Raw genomic sequence first — 24,927 nt, 5'->3', positions numbered from 1 at the left:
GTTGTATATGGTGTGTCCTGTCAGTGCATTTTTGTGATGATAATTCCTACATTAGTGCATCTAGGCTTTATTGGAGATTCCTCTGAGCTTGTCAAATCATTTTCTTGGTTTCTTACTCAAATCATGTTGTCTGTCTGTTTTTTGTCTCCTATGTGCTTTTCTCAACCTTCCCACCAAGCTTGCTTCCAGCTCATCAGGATTTCAGAATCTTGAAGTGCCTTAGACCTTGAATCTTGTTCTTTATATCATTATTTGTCACCTGGTCAGCCCGACCAGGACGGCAACCTTGTTCCCTGTTCTGTTCTCATGGCTTGTGATGTTGCTTTCCAGCGGGCTGCCTTTTAGGCATATGTTCCCAAATCTTCCAGTGCCAAATCCTTCCATTTTTTTATACCTACTGAAACTTCTGCTTCTTGTGTTGAATGTTCCATGAGGTATATATGCATTTAATATACTGAAGTTTTAATCTAATGCTTCAGAATGATGCCTTTTCTTCATTGTGTGGATAAAGAACAGTTCCTTTTCTGAAATGTATAGGTAAGTGCACATGTGCACACACCTACCCACCCACTACCTGTGTTTGCATATATGTGCATATGCATGCAGAATAATTGCACTAATTTAATAACTCATCTCACTTTTCTTTATGATCGTCATCCTATTTAATTAGGCTGTTGTCTGAGAGGCTAATACAAAAGTCATGAAGGGCTTGGTCATCACTATAGTTTGATTTCTAAGAGAACTAATGTCTAATTATTTTGTTTGTTTTAACTTCTGTGTTCTGTTTACTCAGCAAATATGCAGGAAATTTTTTTGTGTAAGAAATTATTTTTTCAGTATTAATCTGGAGCAACAGATACTATCAATCCAGAAATATCGTAATCATTATGGGAATTTTTTGCAGTATACTTTCATACAGGAAGATTCATATCAAAAGAGTGGTGTCACAGTGTCAATATAACTTAAGGCTTGTAACTCTTGTTTTCTGAGCAGTTTGCAGCCCACTGCTGTAGTAACATGTTGAATTAAGAAATAATTTAAAAATTGGTCGGACCTGTAAACAGAATTATGGCACTTTGGTTTTGTAACAGAGCTAATATTTTGCCGTAAAATAAGGGAAATGATACAGGAAAAACGTTTGCATTGAACTTTAAATAGTTTTTGTTCTATTCAAATCCCTTTTTCATTAAAAAAATATAAAATCTGCATCCAAAGAACTGCTCAGGAAACAGCTGGAGTGAGAATGATTTGAAAATTTTTAACATCTTGAGTAAACAAGGTGATAGGAAACCAGATGCTACCAGAGTCATAAAGCAGGTATAAACCAGAGCTGCTGTTGAGAAGTAATGCAAATTAATTCCTGGCTCAAAAGACAAATATGTGCCAGTATTTCAAATGTCTTGTATGCTCAGTGACTATCTCGCCTTCTTTCACTTTGTCTTGGACTGTAAACCTTGTTACTTGCTGTGTCTGTTGTTGTTTTAAGCCCTTCCTCAAGGGACTTTCAACTTAGGCATGACAAACATCTTTTTTGCTGATGGGATGGGAATGGAAGCAACTTTCTAAACTGAGGGAGGTGCAAAATTAGTGTCTTCTGTTTAGTATATGTTGGAGTAACTTATGGGTTACTTTCAAATGAATGGGTTTTTTGGTACTTGAGCTCCCCTATTTACTGCCTTTTTAAAAACCTTAAAAATTCTGCTTCTCTAAAGTAAAAAACATATTGAATACATATTCAGTGTTAAAATGCTGGTACTCGCAATCCCTAAGATTTACTGATAAAATGGCTTGAATAGCTTTCATGACCTGCTGGCAGTCTTCATATTGCAAATAAATCAAAGACTCTGCTGCTCAAAAGTATGAGGGTTTGTTTTGGTAACAAGAAAAAAATTGTATGTAGAGGAACAGAAAGCATGCAAGCTATGAAATAAAGCTACTATGTGTAATAAATTGATAAGTTCATATGAAAATAACGTTCACTGAAACACTGTCAAGGATAGTAAGTATTCTGTGACCCACCAGATTACTATTAATTGTGGAAATGAAAGTTTTTTCCATTGCCAGCTGGTTTGCTATCCCTCATAGACACTTAAAGAAAAAAAAAAAGAAAGGCATGAAAGCATGTTGTATGTTTCATTTATATAACCCACTTCTACATGTTTCTCTTCCAGTAGCTGCCAACCTTGAAAAATGTGTATCAGAATAGAAGCTGTAGATTTTCCTTTCTTCAAATCTGAATGAAATGTGCGATACGGCACCTCAGTCTAACTTTCATTATACTGGCTTAATTTTTGTAGTTCTGATTAGATGGAGCGCACTTTAGTCCTAACTGACACCGAATTAGTAAATAAACGATGTTTAAAATTCAGTCTTTATCAGCTGGGTGCTTGTTTAAGGAATACGAAATTCTGAATCACATAAAGTGACTGGGTTTACTGACATGTGATTCTCTTATGCAGGACACTGGAAAGATACGGATGTATTTCTCTCTACCCCCTGATTATTTTTTTCGTGATTCACTAAACTTTTCCATGAGCCTAGATAAAAATAAACTAATAATGTGACTGCTTTTCTCCTATTCTTTAATTATAAAATAGCAGAGACTATAAGATCAGACACAGCTTATCCAGTTCCTTTCTCTACTTTTATCTTTTTAATTGAAACAAAGTGGGTTTTTTTTCCATCTTCTTCCTGACCACAACTTTATCAATGAAGTTTTATGGATAAAGCATATGGAAGCATTATTCCCTTGCCCCCCAGTTGGTAGTCTGCTATATATAGTTAGGAAAATATTAAACATTTGTCTGTATACTCTTGTGTCTTTATCTATTTTCTAAAGGTGCAGGTCAGTCGGGGAAGCCATTAAAAATGACACTAAGTGCACTTCATGAGGAAAGCTCAGTATTTTAGGCAATTTGGACTGTAAATGTAGCATGACAAATGATCCAAAGGAGTTTTCCTGTCATGCTTGTATATGTCTTCAAAGCGTAAAAAGAAAAGACAGTTGTGTTTTCTGCAGCAGTTCTCCAAACCTGGAGGAAAATGTGATTATGTAGTAGTTTGGACAGAAAAGACAAAGGGAATGCATGTTGTCTTTCACTAGAGAAGGAGTTGCAGGCATCACTGAGGCAGGAAGATGCAAATCTTTAGCAGGTTTCATTATGTTTGGGAGCTGGTAAGTTAAAGTAATTTATCAGTTTTTTTGGGAGGGAAGGGAATGTGACATCAGACTAAGTCTGTGCTTACAGGGGTTTTCTCCTTATTTTTTTATTATTTGGAGGGGATAAGAAAAAAAACCAGAAAGGACTTTTAACACTTTGACAATATTTGTATGTCATATAAGTCGTGAAATACTAAGTTAAAATTGTACTGTGATATTTGGCTGTTTGTGCTTACATGAAGTCTTTAATATTCAGCATGTTCTGATCTAGAAAGCAGGCAGAAAATCAAAATTATTAAATGCTGAATAATAAATGCACAAACTTGTGATTTTTGAGAAGCTTTTATTTGCAACCTATATGTTTATTCAGATCAGTATATGGTACTGATATGATAGTTCCATTTTCTTTTGGAACTCTATTTTTGCATTGATCTTCTGCCAGTGAATTAATAAAAATCTAGAATTAACATTCCAAACTTAGTTAAATCTATTCAGATTCGTAATAGCTGAAAACACTGTGAGTAATTTTAAGGAATTTGGTGCTGTGCTGGCCTGGGAGTGTAAAGGGCCCATTTTGATATTTGTAACCACTTCACTGTCTTGTTTAATTAACCTTGGATTGGACCACACCATCTGCATGTATAAGAGTAAACATAGCATGTAGCAGAAAACTTGTGTGCAGGCTGGAATATTAATATAGGGCTAATGGTATTGGTTTTGAAGCTGATTTTTTTGGGGGGGGAGGGTGAGGGGGGCTGTATAGCCTCTTTTCTCATATGTATAGAAAAATTCTGAAGGAGCAAAGTACAAAACAGAGATATACTGACATAGTATTCACAGAAAGCAGATGTTTGCAATTTACAAAAAGTACCTGCTGAAGGTATGGGAGAGTGATGTTATGAAATCTCTGGAGTCTTCAGTATTTAACCTGGTTTTCTTTTTTTGTTCTGAAACTTAATTTTCAGTAATGTCTCTTCTGCCCTAGTTAAGGGGAGGAAGCCATATGTTGCTAGTCTACTTTAAGGATATATTTTACTAGCAGTGAAATTAAATAATGGCATGCATATTATTTAATCTCTGGAGATAGCTTATGACAAATGATGTCATTCCATGTGGGCTTTTTCATGCTCCCCTAGTAGCTTTTTAGCCTCCCACTCGCTGAATACCTGAGCTCCGTAGCTCCCTGGGAAGAGTCCATGCTGTTTCAGATGAGATATGAAAGTAAATAATCACCACATGTATTACTACTTAGCCTACTCTATCTTTGCTGGAGATGTGAAGCAGTTAACCTCTCTAAAACTTGTAAACCTGTTATTAACTGTTATTAACTGTTATTATTTGTTATTAGATTGATTGAAATGTATATTCCCTTGTCCTACTTACAGCTTCATATTCTTGTCAAAGATCATAAAGTAAAAATTACTGCTAAGTTCTTGTTGCCATCATCATCATCATTACCAGCACCTTGACGGCTTTAATTTAGAGATAACTGATAGCATCATCTTTATTTGGGTACTTGTCTTCTAAGTTCTGATCTGGCTCACTCGTCAGGATGACAGAGCTGGAGAAAATGCTAAAACACAACTGTATCTATACAGTTGTCTGCAAGAGGCTGCAATTGCTTTTCAGTTTTGACTCTGAACTCCCATTGCCCCTTTTCCTCTGCCTTTCTTTGGAATGTACACGAGACCATTTGAGCAGACAGCTGAAGCATCAGATGCTCTGTCAGTAAAGTTTGTCCTCTGCTTGGCCATAGAGGTCACCAATACCTGAGCAAGAAATTCCCCTTGTGTGTGGGTAAAGTAAAAATCTTCAGCCTTCTGATCTCTTAAAAATGCTTAAAAAAAAAAAAGTCAGGAGCTGAGAGTCATGGCGTGACAAATAAGTGTTGCAAGCAAAATGTTAGTCCTAAGTGTTTACTCTTTTGGACATTAATACTGACTATATTTGAAGTTTCGTTTGAAACTGCAATGTCTCTTTCTTGTCTTGTTCCTTTGTACTAGGATTATTCCAGTGATGATACTAAACTAGAATACAATGTAGATGCAGCCAATGGTATTGTTATGGAAGGTTATCTATTTAAGCGAGCCAGCAATGCCTTCAAGACTTGGAACAGGTAATTATACAGAATTTATATTTACTAACTTATTAAGATACTGCTTGTTAAGCTAAATTCTGATCTGATTTATAACCTGTGCAACTCGCTGTTTCCACAGTTTTGACAGAACACTTGGACGACTTTGTTAATTAACATAGAGATGACACTTCAAAGCCATTTTTTCTTATTTTCTGTCCTAGTTGTTTGCAGGCCTTTTTCTAAGAGTGTGTTTTAGTCTGGAGAAGTCCTATGTGTGGAAAGCTTGCTTTGTTGTGTGCAGTCTGGCTCGGTAATTGCATTTTGGCCTTCCTTTGGGGTTGATAGAGAGCAATAATTAGGATTGTATACAATAAGCTATGAGAATGTATATGCTGGGAAAATAAGTGTTAGAGGACAAAGTAAAATGGAAGTTGTATAACCATCGGAAGCAGGGAAACACAGTGAAGGACTCGAGTACTCCAGGACTCAAGTTATTTTTTCCTGAAAGATAAGCATGTAATTGTTATCCTTTGCAATTCCTGTCTTGTGCAGTGACTTCTGCTTAGTAGTTTTGTTGATCTTGTTGGGAATTCAAAATATATTGTTAGTCATGTCTTTCTAACAATGTATATTTTAGTATTGCTTAAATATTTTTCTCCCTGAACAGGATTTCTTTTACATTTCCAAGGCTGTGTGGTTTTTCTCAAGGAAATATTATATATGCTGGAGCATTTACAGTATAGTTGGATACAGCTCTTGAATTTTAAAGTCAATTAGTTGTGATATAGAGCTCTTCTTACTATCTTATGCTCTGCAATTTTTTGCATCGGTGCTTCTGTTAACGTATTTCAAATTGTTTTAAAGGCCAGAATGTGCATTTGAATATATGGTCCCTTCCACCCTAAATTATTCTATAATTCCTTGAGCATCTTTGGAACTTTACAAGTCTATAACAAATTTGGATTGCTTCACTTAAATCTGTAGACTGCTGCAGGTGCCACTGGTGTCAGTAAGACCGTGTCTGTATTAGCAAGTCATGTGCAAGTAGTGTAAGGGATTTTGCTTTGGACTACTTCTAGTCTGGTCCTGTGGTCTGATTATCCGTCTGTAATTGTACATACCTTCTGGGTTTGTTTCATCCAAGCAGAATTCAGAGTTCTCCAAGACCAAGGACAGTGAAGGGAGAAAACTGAGATACACTTCAAAAGCAGGTTCCTGGTCTGAACACTAGCGTAAACACACAGAAAAATCCACAGTAATGGGGCAGGAGCGTGTCCTTTATTGGGTTCTCAACAGGCTGGAAGGATCCTTTTTGCAACACGTTGCACAGGATTGACTGCAGCCTCTTGATAAGTGACTGAAGGCAAAACTCTGGCTCGCTCTCCGGGTGGTTCTTCTTTTGGACAGCATGAAGGCCTTGCTCTGTAGGGAAGTGGCGGGGGGAGCAGGAGAGGAGTGTTGGAAGGTAGCTGAGAAATATTCTTCTACGTGGCTTCATACCTAGTAATACTGTACGTGTATCTTACCTTAAGGTGGTTAGAGAGTAGGACTCGATTAAAACTAACTTCTGTATGTTGTAAATGTAAATGGACACAAAATAAACCCAGGGAAGTCAAAATTAAATCAAGACACACAATGACATTCTTTCAGGTTAGGTTACAGGTTTGAACATCTATAATAAAAACATATCCAAACAATAAGTTATTTAAAAGAGCCAAGGTAAACAGCTCAGTAATGAGTCAGAGCTACCTGCTTTTACTATATAATTTATATTTGCTTATAGTTTTTAATTCTGTTTCTCACAGGAGTATTCAATGAAGCTCAACCTTTAACCTTTTTTAATCTTAGATTCTTGATAATTTATCTCACTGTGATAGGTTAGTTGGATGCTTCAGAACTAGGCAGAGAATACCACTGTATATGCTATCATTGAACAGTGTTTAGAAATTGAAGCAATCATTTTAATTTTGTATTTCACATATTCATAAACCATTACTAGTTGTTAGGAAACTACTACTGCTATTATCATACATAAAATATATGTTTAAGACTTTCTTAATGAAGACAGCTATTAGATTCTGAATTTAGTCCCATTTTTCATGTTTTAATTAAGATAGAGAAGTATTTTTTATCTTAATAAATTTGTGATTGCTTTCTACACTGTAGGCACTGAAGTGGTCGTTCCTACTTTCCACTGCCTGTTTCCACTGAGGGAACGCTTTACTTACGTAGCATTGCCATTTCAGCTGCAGGGAGATTAGAACTGATTAAAGTTTACCATATATTAGAGGTGAGAGTGTTTTTCAAGTCACTAGGTAGAGTACAAAAAAGGACTGTCGTTTCATTAAACTGTTTTGTATGTAAAAATATACAATGAGATACCAGAGGAAGAATGTGTATTTTGTATGAGGGAATTCAGAGTTGAAGTCGGAGACCCCAAACCAGACAAGGTATTTTCAGGGTTCTTACCAGATAGGTAGTTTGCTGCTTCATTATATGCCCATCTTTGGAGGAGGCGTGTGGAAAATCAACCAGCTAAAGCAAAACCAGAAGAATTTGCCTAGAAAGAAATACTGGAATTTCCTGATGTTCTGAACCAAGGGCGATGGCGCTGATCTTCCTTGTGAACTGCCGATTCCACTGTCAGTATTATGTATTTAAAACCGTAGCTTCTTTTTCCCCCCTGTTGCTGTCGGTTGAAATTTTGATGGTTCTAGGCCTTTTTAAGTACTCCTTTTAGAGTGAATTAAAGGCACCAAAAGTCATTGCAGTTACCACTATTAGTGTATACCTGCCAGCATTAAAAACCTAAGAGAAAAGGAAACGGTACAATGGATTTTGTCTGGGTTTGGCACACACCAGTATGATTCTAGCTAACAGATTAGATAATTGCAATGCTTCTGTGTGCATGTCTTGATCAATGAATCCATGGATACCATAGTGGATTATGCTGGGAAAAGTCTGTTTGCTGAAGGAGAAAAAGATCAAAACCATCTAATGCAGCCCTTTGAAGGGGGGCAAATCTGTTCTTATGAATGAAAGCTTGTTTTGTTTCCAATCCAAGCTAATTCCTGGCTAGGATGATGTAGTATCTTTCTGGGGCAGCTGGCAGCTTGGGTTTAATTGTCTGAAGACTTGAGTTATTTGGGCTTGTGCCTGTTTTTTTTCCTGTTGGGATAGTTCTGTGTGACACTGGCTTGAGAAACAAATAGTGTTTGAGTAGGTTACAAAGTAAACCACAAGAGCTGTTTGCAATTCAATGTTGCTGTGTTTTGAAAGAGCTGGAGATTTTGCAATCTCTTTTTATTGTGACTTAATGGATAGTGTATGATATGCACAAGTATTTCAGATAATATATTTCAGTGGAATCAAAATGACATCTTTATACTGCAAAGTCTTACAGTAATAGGTATGGAAACTTATTTTTTGAATGTATGTCTATCTGTTTGTAAATGAAATATCTTACTGTACACGATTTTTTTTCTTAAGGCATCAGGAACTGAAATCAGGTGCATTTATTATAGTGGAGCAGTAGGTGGAAAGCTGTTTTGGTTCCTAGAAATTCAAATGAAAAATAAGCCCATACCATGAAGAAAGATGTGCATGAATAAACATGTGTAGGGAGAAAAGCATTTATCAAACACCAGTATATTCTGAATAGCTTTTAGGTTGGTTGCCTTAAATGTTTTCCTTTTTAATTCTGCTGTATTTTCAGATCATGCTAATTCTTTGCTTATTTTGCTCATTTTGCATTTTTCATTCCTTCTCCTCCTTTCCCTTATGTTTTAATCCTACCCCATTTTTTCACATGACAGGAAAAAGCCAGATCACATCAGGTACCAACCAGCTTCTTTTATACCTTCCCAATGTTTCTTTGGCACGCAAAAAGCTCTTAATTAACCCTGCATTTAATTTTGATTACTTGCAATGGATGTGTAAGTGGCTCAGTCTAAGAAAATAACAGAAGGATTCTGCCTGAGATGTCACTATACTTGCTGCTCAACACCTTTAAAAGAATTAGAAAGATTGAGCTAGTTTTAGCTAAAAAGGAATTAAAGCAAAGTTTCTGCACTCAAACTTCTGAGCGTTACGAGATCAGTGTTTTGACTTTCTCCAGTTGCAGTTGGTGAGATTTTTCTTATCAACTGCATTGGAAATAGAGATGTAACTTTTAAATGTTGTGCATTCTTAATCACTCTGTTTTATTTGCGTGCTGATAGCAGCTAGTGAAGAAAACCGTTTACTTTTGAGAATCAGTAAGCATGATTCATTTTTTATGTAAAACTCAAATTTTAGATTTCTTTTTTATATTACTCTCAGTTCTCAGAAATTTGAAATGCTTTTCAATTAATTTTGTATTGTTTCATATTTAACAAATACTCATTTGAATTGTGTAGGTATAAGTGATGGCAAACATTCAGTTTCTAAACCCAAAAAGCTATATTTAAGCACTACTGAGTGAGGCGGTGCAAATTACTTTAAGATTCCCCAAGTGTGTTTTCCCCTTCGCCATGCTTCTCTCCTATTGCTGACAGAATGACGCCTGTAAAGAAATGTTGATAATGGTCAGTACTTAATGCACACGTGTTGCCTAAAGATTTAATTTCTCTACTAGGAAAAAAAGGGGCTGGAAAACTTTGAAAACTTCTAGACTAGGCTTTAAAGATGACAAATCTGTTTTACACTGTGTGTGCTCGCTTATGTCCAGTTGATCAGATTGGAGCTTACTTCCTCTAGTACCTCAGGAAATATTTATCTGTAGAACAAATGAAGCACTGCATTAATGAAGTTAACTACGCTACCTAAGCCCATTATTAGGGATTTGTTCCATTGCATGTTATTTTGGGACAAAGCTGCATTTTTTTTTTCCCTTCGTCATTTAGACACTGCTTTTCATGGTTTTATATTTGGTGTTATGTTCAAAAAAAGCACATAAAAAAAAATCCCGAGTTTATTTTCTGTTTCTTCTGTTCTGCTCTTTTGTTGAGTTGCCTATTTAAATATTAGCAATAACCTGCCTTATGCTCATATTTGAGACTTAGTTACTGCATCTGTTTTGTTTTTTTTTAAAAATAGATGATAAAGGTGATACCTTTTAAATAGCAGTGACCAAAAGTACTGGTGTTAATAAATTGAAAAAGTAGTTATTTTTTTGCCTTATTCTGTTCAGTTATCCTAACCCCAAAAGATGACTGTTATTACATTGGAAATCAGTATTAAAAGAACATTCTGTTGTTGCTTTTTAAATTAAATATATCTGCACAACATTTGAAAAGGTTAATTGTTAAAAGGTAGAATCTCATCTGTCTACTAAGTACTAACTTTTCTAACAAATACTAGGTTTTCTTATTTGAATCTAACTTTTTTTGTGTGTCTTAATTTTTCCTAACAATGTTTGTGTGCTTCTCTTCATGAATGGCTTGTGGCGGTTGAATAAATATATGTAGCTTTTGTTACTAATTGTAGTAAACTCTATGGTGAAGTTCAACAACCTTTGGAGAATAAGAAGATATGTTGCAATGCAGTATTTTGTATACTGTTACCAGCCAAACTAATTGGCAGTGCAGAAAAAGTGATGTGGGGTATAAGTGGGGTATTTGAGATAATTGAGGAATTCTACTATGATAAACACAGGTTCACATTACAAGCCTGAACCAACAAAAAAAGTGTAAATTTCAGTGCAGGACGGAATTATTTTTTATATTCCCTTCATTTTTGTCATTTCAAAACCAATGATGATTGGTTACCTCTTATTTTGTGCATCCCCAGAAGACCTAGAAAGGGATGGTTAAATTTGCTGGTTTTTTTAATATTCAGTGGTCTGATAAAACACAGTCGTTAAAGATCTGAGGCGGTCCTGACTTTTTCCAGAATACAAATGAACTTGCCATTCGCTATGAATTGTATCCTATCGGAACAGTGAGTTTGACAAGGAAGGATACAGTTCAGAGGAGTTTAAGTGTTACGTTATCTTCTGGATTTTATAGGATGCCTTCATTAAATCTTTTATTTGATATTTTCCTAGAAAGCTGAGGCTTAAGTTAGGATCCTATGTAAAAGGTTTTCCTTGGGTTTGCTTTGGTTTTGTATGCAACCTTTTTATTTCAGCATCTAAAATTTTAAGAAATACCAAACATAGACATTAAACCTACGTGGGATGGCAATACTGTAGTATTTTTAGTGCCTCTAAGTTATTTCTTAGTTCTACTGTCAAAAATATTTCAGGAGCGAGTAGTTTACGTAGGTTAAATATTTTTGTTATTCAAACCATCTGAATTTGTGTTATCAAACAATTACTTAAAATTGTGTCTTGCTGCTAAAATACGGAAGTAAATGTTTTTTGAAATAGAAATGTTTTGTGTGATAGCTTAACTAATGTTGTCATAACATGGATGCGTTTGTTTAGGACTCAAATTATTTGAACCTTGCTTTCTTTTCTGTTTTGTCTCTGCTTTCCCTTTTTTTCCTTATTCTCATGAAATACTTGCCAAAACTGACTGCAGCATTACTTTTGTGAACTCTTTTATGCAGTCTCTCTGTAGACTGTATGTTAGCACGTTTTGGTCAAATAAGCACTATAAAATCAGTTACGTATTCTCTGGGTGTCTCTCTGTTTGCATAGGCGCTGGTTCTCAATACAAAATAACCAACTTGTCTACCAGAAGAAATTCAAGGTAGGTAACAAAAACTTGGGTATTTTGGGGTGTGGGTGATGGTTTTCCTGACGGATCAGGGGAAGGAGAAACAGTGTTGACATTGGCATCCCGTGTCATCTTGAACAACCTACTGCATTTTCTAAATTAGTTTCTCCCTTTGTAAAATGAGACTAATAGCTGCATTTACAGATTTTTTGAGATTCCTGCATGGTGACTTGGAAGTGCAGACCTTATTTGCTGTGGGTTTTGTTACCCTGTTGCAGAGAAGGTTTATGAAGAGCCTTAAAAGTTATTGGTCCCAAAAGGCTTGTACACACTGGGTGGCATGGAAATATCCCATCCTGTTCTTTGAGCAGTTGTGTTTAACTCTTTCAGGACTTGCTCCCTCCAGTTTCTTACTGGGCTCACGTACCCAAGTTAGCAGTTTGTGGGGGGCATGAAAATGTTTGTTAGGAACAGGCAGGGATGCCGTGTACATGTATTTAATACTGAAAACATAAGGTAGTTCAGCAGTCAGTACCAACATTTGGGCCCGTGCTCCTTTGTTTACTGTTCTTGAATGTGCTTTTGCACCACGTGGCTGTAACTGTTCTTCCTGTTGGGGGAAAAAACCCGAGAGAACGGTATGGAGAAGGGAAAAAAAAAAAGGGGGTGGGGGGGTGGGGCAGAGCTTATGACAGTTCATTTCTCTCCAACATTAACAGGCCAGGTTGAGAGGCTGTTGGTTGTTAGCTGGTGCTATCAAATGAAGGATCTTCATTTTTGTGGTTGGAAAGGAAACAAACAGTTGAGTTTGTGAGCACATCCAAGTTGGGCATTTTGTGTTCTGAATTCCAGTTACATTTTGATGTTTTTTAAAAACGCACCTTTAAAATGCTGTTACCTTAGAATAGAGTTTTTATCAATTGAATCAAATATTGAAAACCACTGCATTCAGCTTCTGGTTTTTGTACTTGGCACTTTATAATACTGCTGATTTAGGTGTAATCGTTGTGATTTATTTGTGAGCTAATTGCATCTCTTAAAGTATCTTTGAACTCCTTTGTATACTGTTGTTTAAAGTGTGGATTATTAAGTACATTGCATTGTAGGTAAAATGGAATTCTCCAATGTTTGTATACAATTTTCATGAAATATGACAAAACATTGAAACTAATCTAAATATTTTCTGCTAAGTATCTCTGACTCTACTTATTTACAGTTGGGGTTTTTTTTGAGGAAAAAATCGTGTAAACAAGCAAATAGAATTAAATGAAAAATAATTTGGGACTATTAGCAACACTATTATCTTTCCTCTACGTGACTTGTTTTGTTAAATTTTTGTCTCTTAGGATAATCCCACAGTAGTTGTTGAAGACTTGCGGCTTTGCACGGTTAAACACTGTGAGGACATAGAAAGACGTTTCTGTTTTGAGGTGGTTTCCCCAACAAAGTAAGGAGAAGTCATAAAGCAAGTTTATTTAAAAATAAAAAATATCATTACATTCAGTTGTCTGAAACGCAAGATTAACGTTTCTCTTGGGATAGATCAAAACAGGAAAAGTATCTGAACAATTCTGTCTTCTGAAATTTTGGCGAAGAGTAAGTGATGCTGTGAGAAGTGTTCCTAGTATTTAGTTTTCTTTTGGCATTAAAGTAAACATGCATTCTTGTGCTTTATGCATAAATGGCTTGTGGTTTGGAGCTGTTGTGGCTTAGCAGTAGCTGATACTACCAAGCTGCTTAATAACATAGAAAATAGATCTCAGTTTCTCCAAGTTTCCGATTGGTGTAACGAGAGAGAAACATGTTAATAAGTTGTCGTCTCAGTAGTGTTAAATTACATTTCAGAATGCACTAAATGAAACTACCAAATAAAAAATATTGTTCAGCTCTAGCAGTGCAGCGTATTGGTTATATTTGGAGAAGCGTGGCGGTCCTGCCACAGCCAGGGCACAGGCTGATTTCTCAGTAAATGATCTTGAGATGTCACCATATTTAAGTTTTTGATCTAATGTCAACCTGCTTTTAGATTTGGATGTTATCTATGCTCCCCACTCCTTACATTTCTTAATAAATTGCTGTCCTAATGTTTGCATCCTCACTTGTGGTTCACTTTAGCACGCGTTTTGCTCTTGCTTGCCTGTACTGTTCCAGCCCATAAGCGTGGGAACAGTTTTATACTTCATGACCTGCTTCCTTTGACTGTTGGTGTGAAAAGTAGCTCATACTTTGTCAGAGAGCTTTAAAATAATTTTGTCTTTACCTCAGTGAATGAACTGTGATCAAGGATGAATACCTGTATCTTGTGTAATTGTCATGGAGGTAAACTGCATGTGAGGATACAAAAAAGAAAAATTTGGAGTAACAAAAGAAAGGGAATAGGAAGTTAAGCCATTCTCTGGGTTATTTGAAGAGTCATATCTATATGTTTTATCATCTGAAAGTAGTTTTGAAACAAGGAGTTTGCAATTCATAAAGGGTCAACTGCTTTGTTAGCTCAAAATAAATGGGTTTATTAGATGATGCCTACTAAACAATATACTTGTGGTGACAGCAAGAAATTTTCTTCAGAGTCTGTATTTTATCGAACAATGTGTTACTTGATGTTAGCTGCCTGGTCAGCCTCTGAACCTGCGTACACGTGTATTTGTCACAGAAGCTGCATGCTTCAGGCTGACTCGGAGAAGCTGCGACAGGCATGGATTAAGGCTGTTCAGACCAGTATTGCTACAGCATATAGAGAGAAAGGGGATGAATCTGAGGTGAGTTTAAAATCCAAACAAACAAAAGTCCCCCTTTAGATCCTGAAAATTAAAAATAGAGAAAACCTCTTTTTATGAGGGGAGGAAAAAAGAATCCATTTTGTCTTCCAGTGGAAATGCAATAAAACTTTGAAGGCTATGGTTTAATCTAATCTTGTCTTTCACTTCATATTTCTAATGTTATTTTGGCCTATATGTTTTGATGAGATTTTTCTGTAGTGTGATTAAAGTTCATAGGATTATTGGATACTCCTATATTCAGTTCTGTATTTCTTCTAAAAAGCTAAACATTTTTTCAGTTCCATGGCTTTCCTTGGCCTTAAATGCAGAAGTTGCTTTTCTAGGCTTCTAGTACACTGTAGGACCTTTATTTCTTTAATTGAGTGTGTGTTTCTTTTTTTCTTTTTTGTTTGTGTCTTGTCTGTTTTTTAGAAACAGGAGAAGAAATCATCCCCTTCTACTGGAAGCCTAGAATCTGGCAGTGAGACAAAAGAGAAGTTGTTAAAGGGAGAAAGTGCTCTCCAGCGAGTTCAGTGTATTCCCGGTAATGCTGCCTGCTGCGATTGTGGCTTGGCAGATCCTCGCTGGGCCAGTATCAACCTAGGAATCACGCTGTGCATCGAGTGCTCTGGCATACACAGGTTGGGGAACTGTTCAGAACTATATTTGGTTTGTGCATTGACTTAACTATGGAGGGTGGTGTTTGCCTTTTTGAATGTATGTTGAAGCAAGGTTGGAGACCCCTGCCTGTAAACAGAATTAAGGTCACTGCTTTACGTGTATGAATTAATGGTAAAGCTGTCTGAGGTAAGACACAGCATGCAGTTACAGGTTAATATTTTTTTTCATGCTGTTTAGGAGCTTGGGAGTCCACTTTTCAAAAGTAAGATCTTTAACGCTGGATTCATGGGAGCCTGAACTTCTAAAGGTATGATAGTATTTTTGAAATTAGTTTCTATTTGGTACTTAGATTGTTATTTTAAAGCCACTGCATTAGAAAGTTCAATGCAGGAAACGCATTTGTACCCAGTGTGTGTCTTAAATTTTATACTCAAAAGTGCATATAGTTGTGTGGTGGTTTTTTTTTTTTTTCTAATTCACACTTTCTTCTAATACATGCAGTGGGTAGTAGTAGTCATGCTTGTTACAAACTTAAGAGTCTGAACAACTGACATCACTTTCAGGTTCACAAATGCACTTTAAGTGTTAAGTTTCATCTGATACTTTCAACATAGAAAAATGGAAATCTGTTTACAGACTAATAAAATAGTGGGCTGAAAAATTTTGGAAGTGTTACAGCAGCCTAAAGCATGATCATGATTGAAAATTCAGATGCCAGCTCTTACAGTGGGATCTTGGTTTCGTATTCCTTCTGGCTTCTAGGAGGACACTCATGCAACTGCTCTTGTGCTGCTTGTGTGCCAAAATTCTAGCTTGAAACATGATTATGAAAACCATGTGACAGTGAAATACCAAAATAGGAACTCACGCATGGATGCATGTGTGCAACTGAATAACTGTTGCAAAGCATTTGTTTCTAGCTGTGATGTTCTGGTGCTTGGGTATTGCTTCTCCATTCTGAACAATCAAAAGACAATGTGCATAGGGGTGTTTCTCTTGTGGTTTGACCTTAAACAATTTTAGTATCAACGTGTGAGGAAACAAACAAACCCCAAACTACACCCCATGTCCTATTTATGTAAATACCAGAGCTCAAAACTCTACCTGGTATTAGAAGCAAGAAGTCTGTTCATTTTCATCGGTAAGTTGGACTTCATGTGCCAAATTCTCCTTCAAGTGGTATCTGCAGGCTATTTTTTGTCTTTGAGCTTTTTCTATAGACATAACAGATTATGGTTTAGCAAAAATATCTGTTGAACAAGATGAAATAGAATTGATTGAATTGTCTCTTGCTGATGGGATAAGAACAGCTACTGGCAAAGCTGATGGAAGAGAGTACCTTTGTTAATGAGGCTGCAGATGTCATTCGGATTGCACGAAAGAAGTTCTTGAATGACAGATGGTCGTTTTTGCAATCCTTTTTCAGAAGGGAACAGTGCTTTTAAGAGTGACTGTATTTTTTGCTATCTTACCTGGAATTTTGGTTTCTATTCACTGATGGTTTCATTATCATGATATAAAACCGTGCTTATTTCTGTAAGTGTACTTTTACCAGTGAAAATACTAATCTGAAAGGTAGGCTGAGTGAGGTTAAAAACAAATAGGTAGATAAAGCCTTTTGCAACTGTATTTGAATGTATTTATTTTGCTTCATAGCTTATGTGTGAATTGGGAAATGATGTTATAAATAGAATATATGAAGCGAAGTTGGAAAAAGTGGGAGTAAAGAAGCCACAACCTGGAAGTCAAAGGTAGTAATTTACTAGCAGTGCCTCTTACTTCCTTTTCGTGTTGCTTCCTTCAACCTCCAGCTTTAAAAGATGCTGCCACTTAACTGTGTAACACTCCTTTGGTTTACTCTTCATTTCCCCTTATCACCTGTATGTTTTGCTGTCATTCCCCGCCCCCCCCCCCCCCTTCTGTATCTTTATTGCGTATTCCTCCTGTTAGTCCCCCCGGTCCTTTGTTCGCTTGTTCTTTTTCTGACCTCACTCCCTCCTTTTGATGACGACTCTGTAGCATCCTGCTCTCTCTCATCAATGTGGGCATGTTGCTTTTGTTGCCTGTCTACTTTGTACCATCTCAGCCAGCTGTACTTGGTCTGTGGGTGCTCCTGGAAGGAGCCTGCGGCTGTGCCTTTTCTTTACAGTGACTTTGTTCTTAAGCTTGACTTTTGTTACCTGATCCCCAGAATGCTCTTTTCTTTCTGCCTACGTTGTACGTGAGCTCTGCTGCTTTACAGCAGCCTTCTAATGGTTGTACTGCTCTCTGCCATTTTTCTGATGCTAATTTGCATTTGAAGGTAGCTTCCCAATGTTTTGTTCTGCTGTATAAGATGTCTTTTAAAATGTTTTTTACCAGTTTTCCAGTTCTGTGTTGCTTGCTGTCAGGCGGTTTTATGGTATAGAAAACAGCGTTTTATAAAGCGTTGGCAATTTGGAGACAATAATAATATAAATAATGTAGGAGATTTGCTAGATATTCCTTCTAGTGGTAACTGCTTTTCAGCAGTTTCAATAGTAATACTTTTATAGCCACTTTCATCAATTTGTTACAACTGGTGTGTATGTCTTAAGGTGATAACCTCAGGTTACAAGAAAATATATTTTGGTATGCGTTATGGGACTGGTGGCTGTGCCTGCCTGAGGCTTATTATTGTTATGCTTCTCCTGTGCAATCTGGATGTTCCTTGAACAAATGTTGCAATTTGTATTTACCTAAGAAACTAAATATATTCTGTATTAATTGGTTATTAACAATGTAAAACATGCATAAAAGATTAACACCAAGAAGTGCTAAGTTGGACTAGATGACTGTTAGGCCCCTTCCAGCAAAATAGTCTATTCTATACTAAGTAACATACAGTAGCAAACGCTTATTTCTTCCACATACCACTTCCTAAAGAAAAAATACATATATGAACTTAAAATTACTTACGCAAAAGTTAATCAAGAATCCAGAAAGAGTTAGATAGCGTGCTCTTAGTCTTTCTGAAAACGTGTCATAAGTGTGTCTTATGTGCAATGCAAACTACAGCTTTGATTACTGGCTTTAGTATGAAATGGATGTTCTTTTAATACATGAAAATATTAAAATATTAGCTTACTAACTCCAGGGATTTTGTATATGACAGGCAGGAGAGGGAGGCATACATCAGAGCAAAATATGTGGAAAGAAAGTTTGTAGAGAAAGAGCCTGCGTCAGTATCTCTGCTTGAATCTGGAACAAAAGTTTTGCCTCAAAGTCAACAAGAGAAAAGGCACAGTGGCCCTGAAAAATCCCTTTTGGCAGGGGAACAAAGTGCGGCATCCCAAAAAGGTATTTACACACTTCTCTCCTTACTCATGTTCTTTTTAAAGTGACATATTTTTGTATTAATTGATTTCCTGCTTCATGCAGAGAAATTGGAATTTGTCTTTGGGTCGTAGCCTAGTTCAGAAGGATAGGGGAGAAAAGACTTGTTCAGATGTGTGCCTTTTTAGGTGGGGAAAATTTAGAGTGGGGATGCATATCATTCAGAAACATATTAACCACCTTCTTTCCTCCGTATTTTCATCCTTCTTAATTTTTCCAATAACGTTCTCTCCTGCCCTATCCCTTCCTTACTGCCTGCTTTGTGCTTTGCTAACTTGCATGTCCCAGCGGTTGCTGTAAGTAGCGACGAGGCGAGGCGAGAGTCTCTGTTCTGTCCTGATGAACTAGATTCACTCTTCTCCTACTTTGATACCTCTTCAAAACTACGTAGTAGTAAGTACTACAGCTATGGCGTGTTCAGTATTTGCACTAGTGATCCATTGTGTGTTGTGGCCATCTCCCTGCCTTTAATCCATTGTCTCCAGGCTACTGCATTGCTTAGTCTTTTCATGAAATAATTTAAGCTTTTTTACTTATCCTGATCTTTTCCTTTCTAATAACCTTTGACATTATTATTATAATAAATGTTATGGTTGCAATATGTGACTTCATATTTTTCTATGGATATGTTAAGAATTTTGAATAATTACTAGTCAATAAAAAAAAATTATGTATTCAGGACCAAGTATAAGAGCTTGCTTTATTATCATGGTATCTGTGAAGAGTAGGTAGCTTACAGTCTGCGTAGTAATTGCAGTTTCTCTCCAAAACAGTACCAAGCAGTGACAGTGGGATCCAGCAGAGTGCTGATGACAGCAGAGAACACCTTGCCTCTACTACGTCAGCTAACAGTTTGTATGAACCAGGTGCGTTAGGCTTTGTACTTCAAGATGAAAATTTAATCACTACTTCTTGCTGGCATGCTGTTATGAGAGGTACAACTCATGTCTCTTCTGTCCTGGTGGGCTGAGGTATTTTTAACAAGGGTAATGATTGCTTGAGTGACCTTTCTCTCCTCCAGGCTTGGTAGCAAGTATGACATTGAATCCTTCTGAACGAGTTCAGAGAATTGTGGTTTTTTCCAGTCAGATGATACTGAGCCAGAACTTTGTTTTTTAGCAGAGCGCGCAATGCTGCATTTTCATACAGACAAGTCTCCACAGAAATGCATAATCCTTTTTATAATAGTTAAATCCTTGGAGGTGGAATTCTAGTTAAGTCACAGAGAATAGGTTTTTATGTGTTATTTGAGCCTTATTGCTTAATTTTCCTGTTTTCTACTTAAATAGAACTAACCATGTCTTTAACCGTTACCTCCTCTTTACTCAAAATTTTTATAAATTGATTGATGAAATTATTTGCTGTCTAATATTAGTATCATGGGCTGACAGATGTATTGAGTACGGCTTGTCAAAATATTTGCAGTGTTTATTTATAAAGCAAACTTATTCTTCTATGTCAAAGCACTCTTCTGAGGTATGTTTTAAATCCAGTAGTTCACAGCTGTGATTTGTAGGCAAGCAGCATGTGGCTTGGATCCTTTCTTTGACTGCATTGTAGAAACATAATGCTGTAACTCATGAAAGCTTATGTAGAACAATGTCTTTATCTCCCAGACTTCACTCTTTGTAACTTTTATTGAGATGAAAAGAAAGATTATGCTTTAGTCCAAAAGATTATAGCCACAGTGAGTAGCCGGTAAATGACAATGGTATCTTGTAACAAAAATTAGGTCAGAACAGTATTAGCCTCATATTGAGGTGTATCAAGCCGTTGCAGATAAAGATGTGTTTGTATGACTGCATCTCTGCGGGAAATTAGTCTTATTCATATCTTGGAGTATAGGATGAAACACACTTCTAACCTGAAATAATTTCTTAGAAATTACGTGGAATGGGTAGATTGAAGGCTATTCACACATGCCAGTAATGTGGAGAGAATGTTTTCTGGGCAGTAATAATTCTGTGAAGTGGCTGTGCCTGAATGCTGGAACAAGCCAAAGGCATCTGTGACTTCTCCTGGCAGAATGGGGCAACAGTGCACAGCATTCTGCAAAACCTGAGCTACCTTGTGCCAGAGAAATTAACATTTTTGGTCAGAATTCCAAGAGGAATTATAAAAACAGGGGTTACAGATAAGAAGTTTTGTTTTTCTTTTCAGAAGGAGACAAGCAAGAGTCTTCTGTGTTTTGTGACTCCAAACAGCCTAGTCCAGGATTGCAGCTGTATCGAGCTGCCTTTGAGAAGAATCTTCCTGATATGGCAGAGGCATTGGCCCATGGAGCTGAAGTAAACTGGGTCAACGTAGAAGAAAACAAAGCAACACCACTCATTCAGGCAGTGCGAGGGGTACGTGATACACAGCACCGACTGACGGGGAGGAGGGGAAGGGGAATAATAGGGATATTTCTGTGTCACTGTTCCTTTTGAACTGCTTGCTTCACTAATGAATGATAATGGGATGCTGAAGTTGTCTTTACAATGTTCTCTCAAAGTAATTTCTGAATTATTTTTGTTCCTGTTAATGTTTTGTTTGGAATTATATAACCTACTAGCTTTTAAATTTGATATGGAAGCAGATCCCTCTTATTTCCTTTGCCATGTGACTCAGTGGTGAGAAGGCAGAAAGGGTTTGGCTCTTATTCTAGAGCTCTGGTGCTGAATTCTTTCTTTGCTTTCATTCTGTAGGGTTCATTGGTTACTTGTGAATTCTTGCTGCAGAATGGGGCCAACGTGAACATCAGGGACATGAAAGGAAGAGGGCCGCTGCACCATGCCACGGTTCTAGGACACACTGGGTAACTCACTGCTCCAGAATTTCTAAATGGCCAGCCTTTATTATAGATGTTAATGTGAAGCTTCTTCATTTCCCCCAATATTCTGGCATTTTAATATATTTCAGGTGATCTAGGTTTTTCTTAAACTTCAGTGGTGAGAGGAAATAGCAATTTGAATTAGCAGTATCATCTGCTAGCAAAACACCTGTAGACACGCTTTTGTCCATTTTGTAAAAACATGTATTTAATAAGGCTTTAATAAGAGCCTGAACTTCTGGTGATTTCTTAAGAAATATGATACAAATGAGAGAAATAGTGGTGTGTGCGGGCCAAGGCTTTTTCTGACTCATCCCACCTGTGTGTTGCACTGAGAGCACATCTCATTTCAAAATGTACCACATCACATCTTATGTTTTGGAATCGTGACTTCTAACTGAAACCCTGTACCCGCTCAGGTCAGATGAGGACATTATAATCTGGTTGGTGGTGCCCAACAATTATAGTGGCAGAGAAAAATAAGATCAGCTTCTACTGGGTACATGAGGCACCTGTGAACAGTGTCCTTTCCTGTATTGATTTATCCTGCTCAGTGGGTCTTGCCTGTCGTGGTAAAAAGGATTAGATTTCCTGGTTCTGTAACATAAGACAATACAGGAAGGTAGAGTCTTGCCTCTAAAGGGTTCGGCTTCTTGCTGCACTAGTGTGATTTGAGTTAAGCTATCTTTCTAATGTGGATTAACTCAAGGTTTTGCTTGCTGCTGTCTTAATGTCTTAATTGTTCTAGATGAATAGTGCTGTTCTGATACGTTCAAGAGACTTCTGGCGATTTAAGCCAAATATGTTGCATCCAGCTTGAATTTACTTTTTTTTTTCCTCTTATTGTTGTGAAAGTTATTCTTAAATGCTCTTTCTAAACAGACAAGTGTGTTTATTCCTAAAACGAGGAGCAAACCAGCATGCCACTGATGAAGATGGGAAAGATCCATTGAGTATAGCAGTAGAAGCTGCGAATGCAGATATTGTAACACTGTAAGTTGTATGTTCTGTTCTTGACTAGGTAACTAGGTTCTCCTATTCTGTTTCAAGTTTAGAATATAAGGAATGTCAAAATCCAGTTTACATAAAAACAGGGAGAGCAAAAGAAAAATCAGTGTGTGCACTATCCGTAGATGACCTCACTGATGTGAGGTTCAGGAGTGCATTGTAGGTCTTGAATTGCGGTCTTTTTTTAGTGCTTTAAAGATGACATTGTTCTTCTTGTTTCCGAAATTATAGGTTGCGTTTAGCACGAATGAATGAAGAAATGCGTGAATCGGAAGGACTCTATGGACAGCCAGGTCAATACTCTACTAATAACCATACTGAAATGCAGTACAAGAAGTGTATTCAGGAATTTATCAGTTTACAATTAGATTCTTAGGACCTGAAGAAAACTTAAGATAGATTCATACAGTAGTGGTTTTTATAAACAACTGACACGTGTTAAGGTTTCATTGAAATTCACTGGTGTGACTTTGTCAGATTATTTAGGGGAACTAAAAGGAGAGTGTTTAAAGTACATTGTTACAGTAGTGTATGTTACTACAACCATTACCAACCTGTTTTGCTGGTAGTTGTCCACAGTTTTCTCCTATTGATGTTCCATTGAAATTCACATAATGTTAGGATTTACCTGACATTATTTAATAGCAGCCTGGGTTGCTCGGAGGCAGTTGAGGAGTTCATCTTATTACAGGATACCATTCTCCTTCCTGTGGAATGGTCCTCTCTTTCTTTTTTTTAAGAAAAAATGCTTGCACATCGATGTAAAAATGTACATCAAATACTTCAAAATAACTCCAGACAGAAATAGGAAAGTATTGTTTCCTCAGATTTTATTTTTAAATATTTTTATTTGTTAAGATACAAATAAGAAACAAAGCAGTCATTCTTAAGTATGTATTTTTGTATGCATAGTGTCTTACCATTTGAATGGGGGGGGGGGAAAGGATTGGCAGATATTTGAGCCAACTGGTAAAAGAAAGTAACAAATAATATTTAATGAATATGTGCAACTTTATTCTCGGGCACTCAGTCCCAATTTACACTATGTTCTGATGTGATATTTATGCAAGCCGTTTCTTCTATTATGGTATGCTTCCATAGGAATGTAACTTATTCTCATGCAAATATCAATAATGAAGGCACACTTGATTGTCAAGTTACACAGCTAAAAACCTGCCACTATTCCTGGCAGTAGTGAAAGGCAAACCTTATTTTTAAGGCTGAGTGCTGAGTACTCTTGGCTCACTCCGGTGAAGCCCTTATGTATTTTCCACTGATTCATAAGGATTGCGTGCGCTTATGTCTTTTACCAGATTGGGGCTGGAATATACTCAAGGGGCAACATTGAGTCCCATGTCAATATCCCAGAGGAACTCTATTAAATAAACCAAATTTATTTATTTCATAAAGTTTCTCCTTAGAATAGATGTTTTTCAAATTTATTTTTAAACAAATTTTCTAGGAAATTGAACAATACAAGTACTATAGACGCTCAGGCATTCAAATGCTTTCTTTGGCAGAGCAATAGATAATTTAAAAGTATATACTTGATTACGAGCTTAAATGAGTCAGAGTTCCCCACTCAGAAAATGCAGCAGGTTACGAATATGAGAAGAGTCTATTGCCATCTTGAATGTAAAGCTGTTTTCTGGTATAATGCATAGTACTTCACTGACAGGCTGAAGGTAACAAATACTGAAGTATTTTTGAGTCTCCTCGTTTATTTTAAGAGGTAAAAATAATAACTCTGTTTCAAATAGTAAAATGCCTTTGTTTTAAGGGGGTAGGTATTTCGATTCAAAAGCTCTGTGCTAAATCATAAATCAATATTTTTAGGTCATTTAATGGACCTGTCATCCAAAAATTATTATAAACCAGAAAATCTCTTTCTATAGTTTGTACAAAAAGCCTTAGTTGATTACTGAACATTACAAATGTTTAGTAAAAGGTTTCATTCATAACAAATACAGGCACTACTTCCATGTAAATATGAATGTGTTTAAACTGGAGATGGGGGAGACTATTTTCCCTGACATCTTGTTTAAAATATTTTTTTAGACAGATTCTTCAATTAGGGAGGTGAGATAAAAAGCTGGCTAACTCTTTCTTTGAGAATATCTTCACCTTTTTTCAGTTTGTATTACAGTAGAATCTAGAGACTGCAGTTGATACAATCTGATCTAGATATTTCACAGATAGTGTCTGATCCTTGTGAGCAGGTAAGATTGACAATGGGAAGTAGAGCTGCCACAAGAGGTAGAGCTTGCCCAAAATCAGGGGGAGGGTATTGTTAGGGTAATTTTTTCTAAGTCCAGGCCACAGGCTGTAGCACAGTGTCCCAGCCCGGAGATCTTGCTGTTTCTTTGGATAGCATAGCTCTGCTTTCCTTGGCGTTTTACTTGCCGAAGTTTCTTTTAAAAGTTGAAGTATTTGAGTGTTTTAAATGTAAGTGTCTGCTAGACAGGTTGTGTAAATGTGTACGTGTAAGCACAAAA

General features: G+C 36.7%; 1 protein-coding gene across 5 annotated transcripts in view; it reads left to right on the top strand.

Annotated features, from left to right (window-relative positions):
* The window catches only part of ACAP2 (ArfGAP with coiled-coil, ankyrin repeat and PH domains 2), a 101,204-nt gene that overhangs the window by 38,189 nt on the left and 38,088 nt on the right, over positions 1–24,927 (top strand). For 2 of the 5 annotated variants that reach the window (XR_010071458.1, XM_063337452.1), the window contains exons 10-24: positions 5,164–5,276; positions 9,053–9,073; positions 11,860–11,911; positions 13,225–13,325; positions 14,532–14,637; positions 15,070–15,278; positions 15,496–15,565; positions 16,915–17,009; positions 18,392–18,576; positions 18,901–19,005; positions 19,386–19,478; positions 20,773–20,960; positions 21,300–21,409; positions 22,307–22,417; positions 22,664–22,725. Coding sequence is in view for 4 of the 5 variants with exons in the window: in XM_063337452.1 (XP_063193522.1) it covers positions 5,164–5,276; positions 9,053–9,073; positions 11,860–11,911; positions 13,225–13,325; positions 14,532–14,637; positions 15,070–15,278; positions 15,496–15,565; positions 16,915–17,009; positions 18,392–18,576; positions 18,901–19,005; positions 19,386–19,478; positions 20,773–20,960; positions 21,300–21,409; positions 22,307–22,417; positions 22,664–22,725 (1,621 nt within the window). In the remaining variant the exon portion in view is untranslated. The remainder of the gene's footprint in view (positions 1–5,163; positions 5,277–9,052; positions 9,074–11,859; positions 11,912–13,224; positions 13,326–14,531; positions 14,638–15,069; positions 15,279–15,495; positions 15,566–16,914; positions 17,010–18,391; positions 18,577–18,900; positions 19,006–19,385; positions 19,479–20,772; positions 20,961–21,299; positions 21,410–22,306; positions 22,418–22,663; positions 22,726–24,927) is intronic. The other 3 variants (XM_063337454.1, XM_063337455.1, XM_063337456.1) reach the window with 3 other exon arrangements.

The sequence above is a fragment of the Chroicocephalus ridibundus genome, chromosome 6 (genome assembly GCF_963924245.1).
Source record: "Chroicocephalus ridibundus chromosome 6, bChrRid1.1, whole genome shotgun sequence".
Taxonomy (NCBI): Eukaryota; Metazoa; Chordata; class Aves; order Charadriiformes; family Laridae; genus Chroicocephalus; species Chroicocephalus ridibundus.
This window is presented reverse-complemented; position numbering and strand designations above follow the sequence as displayed.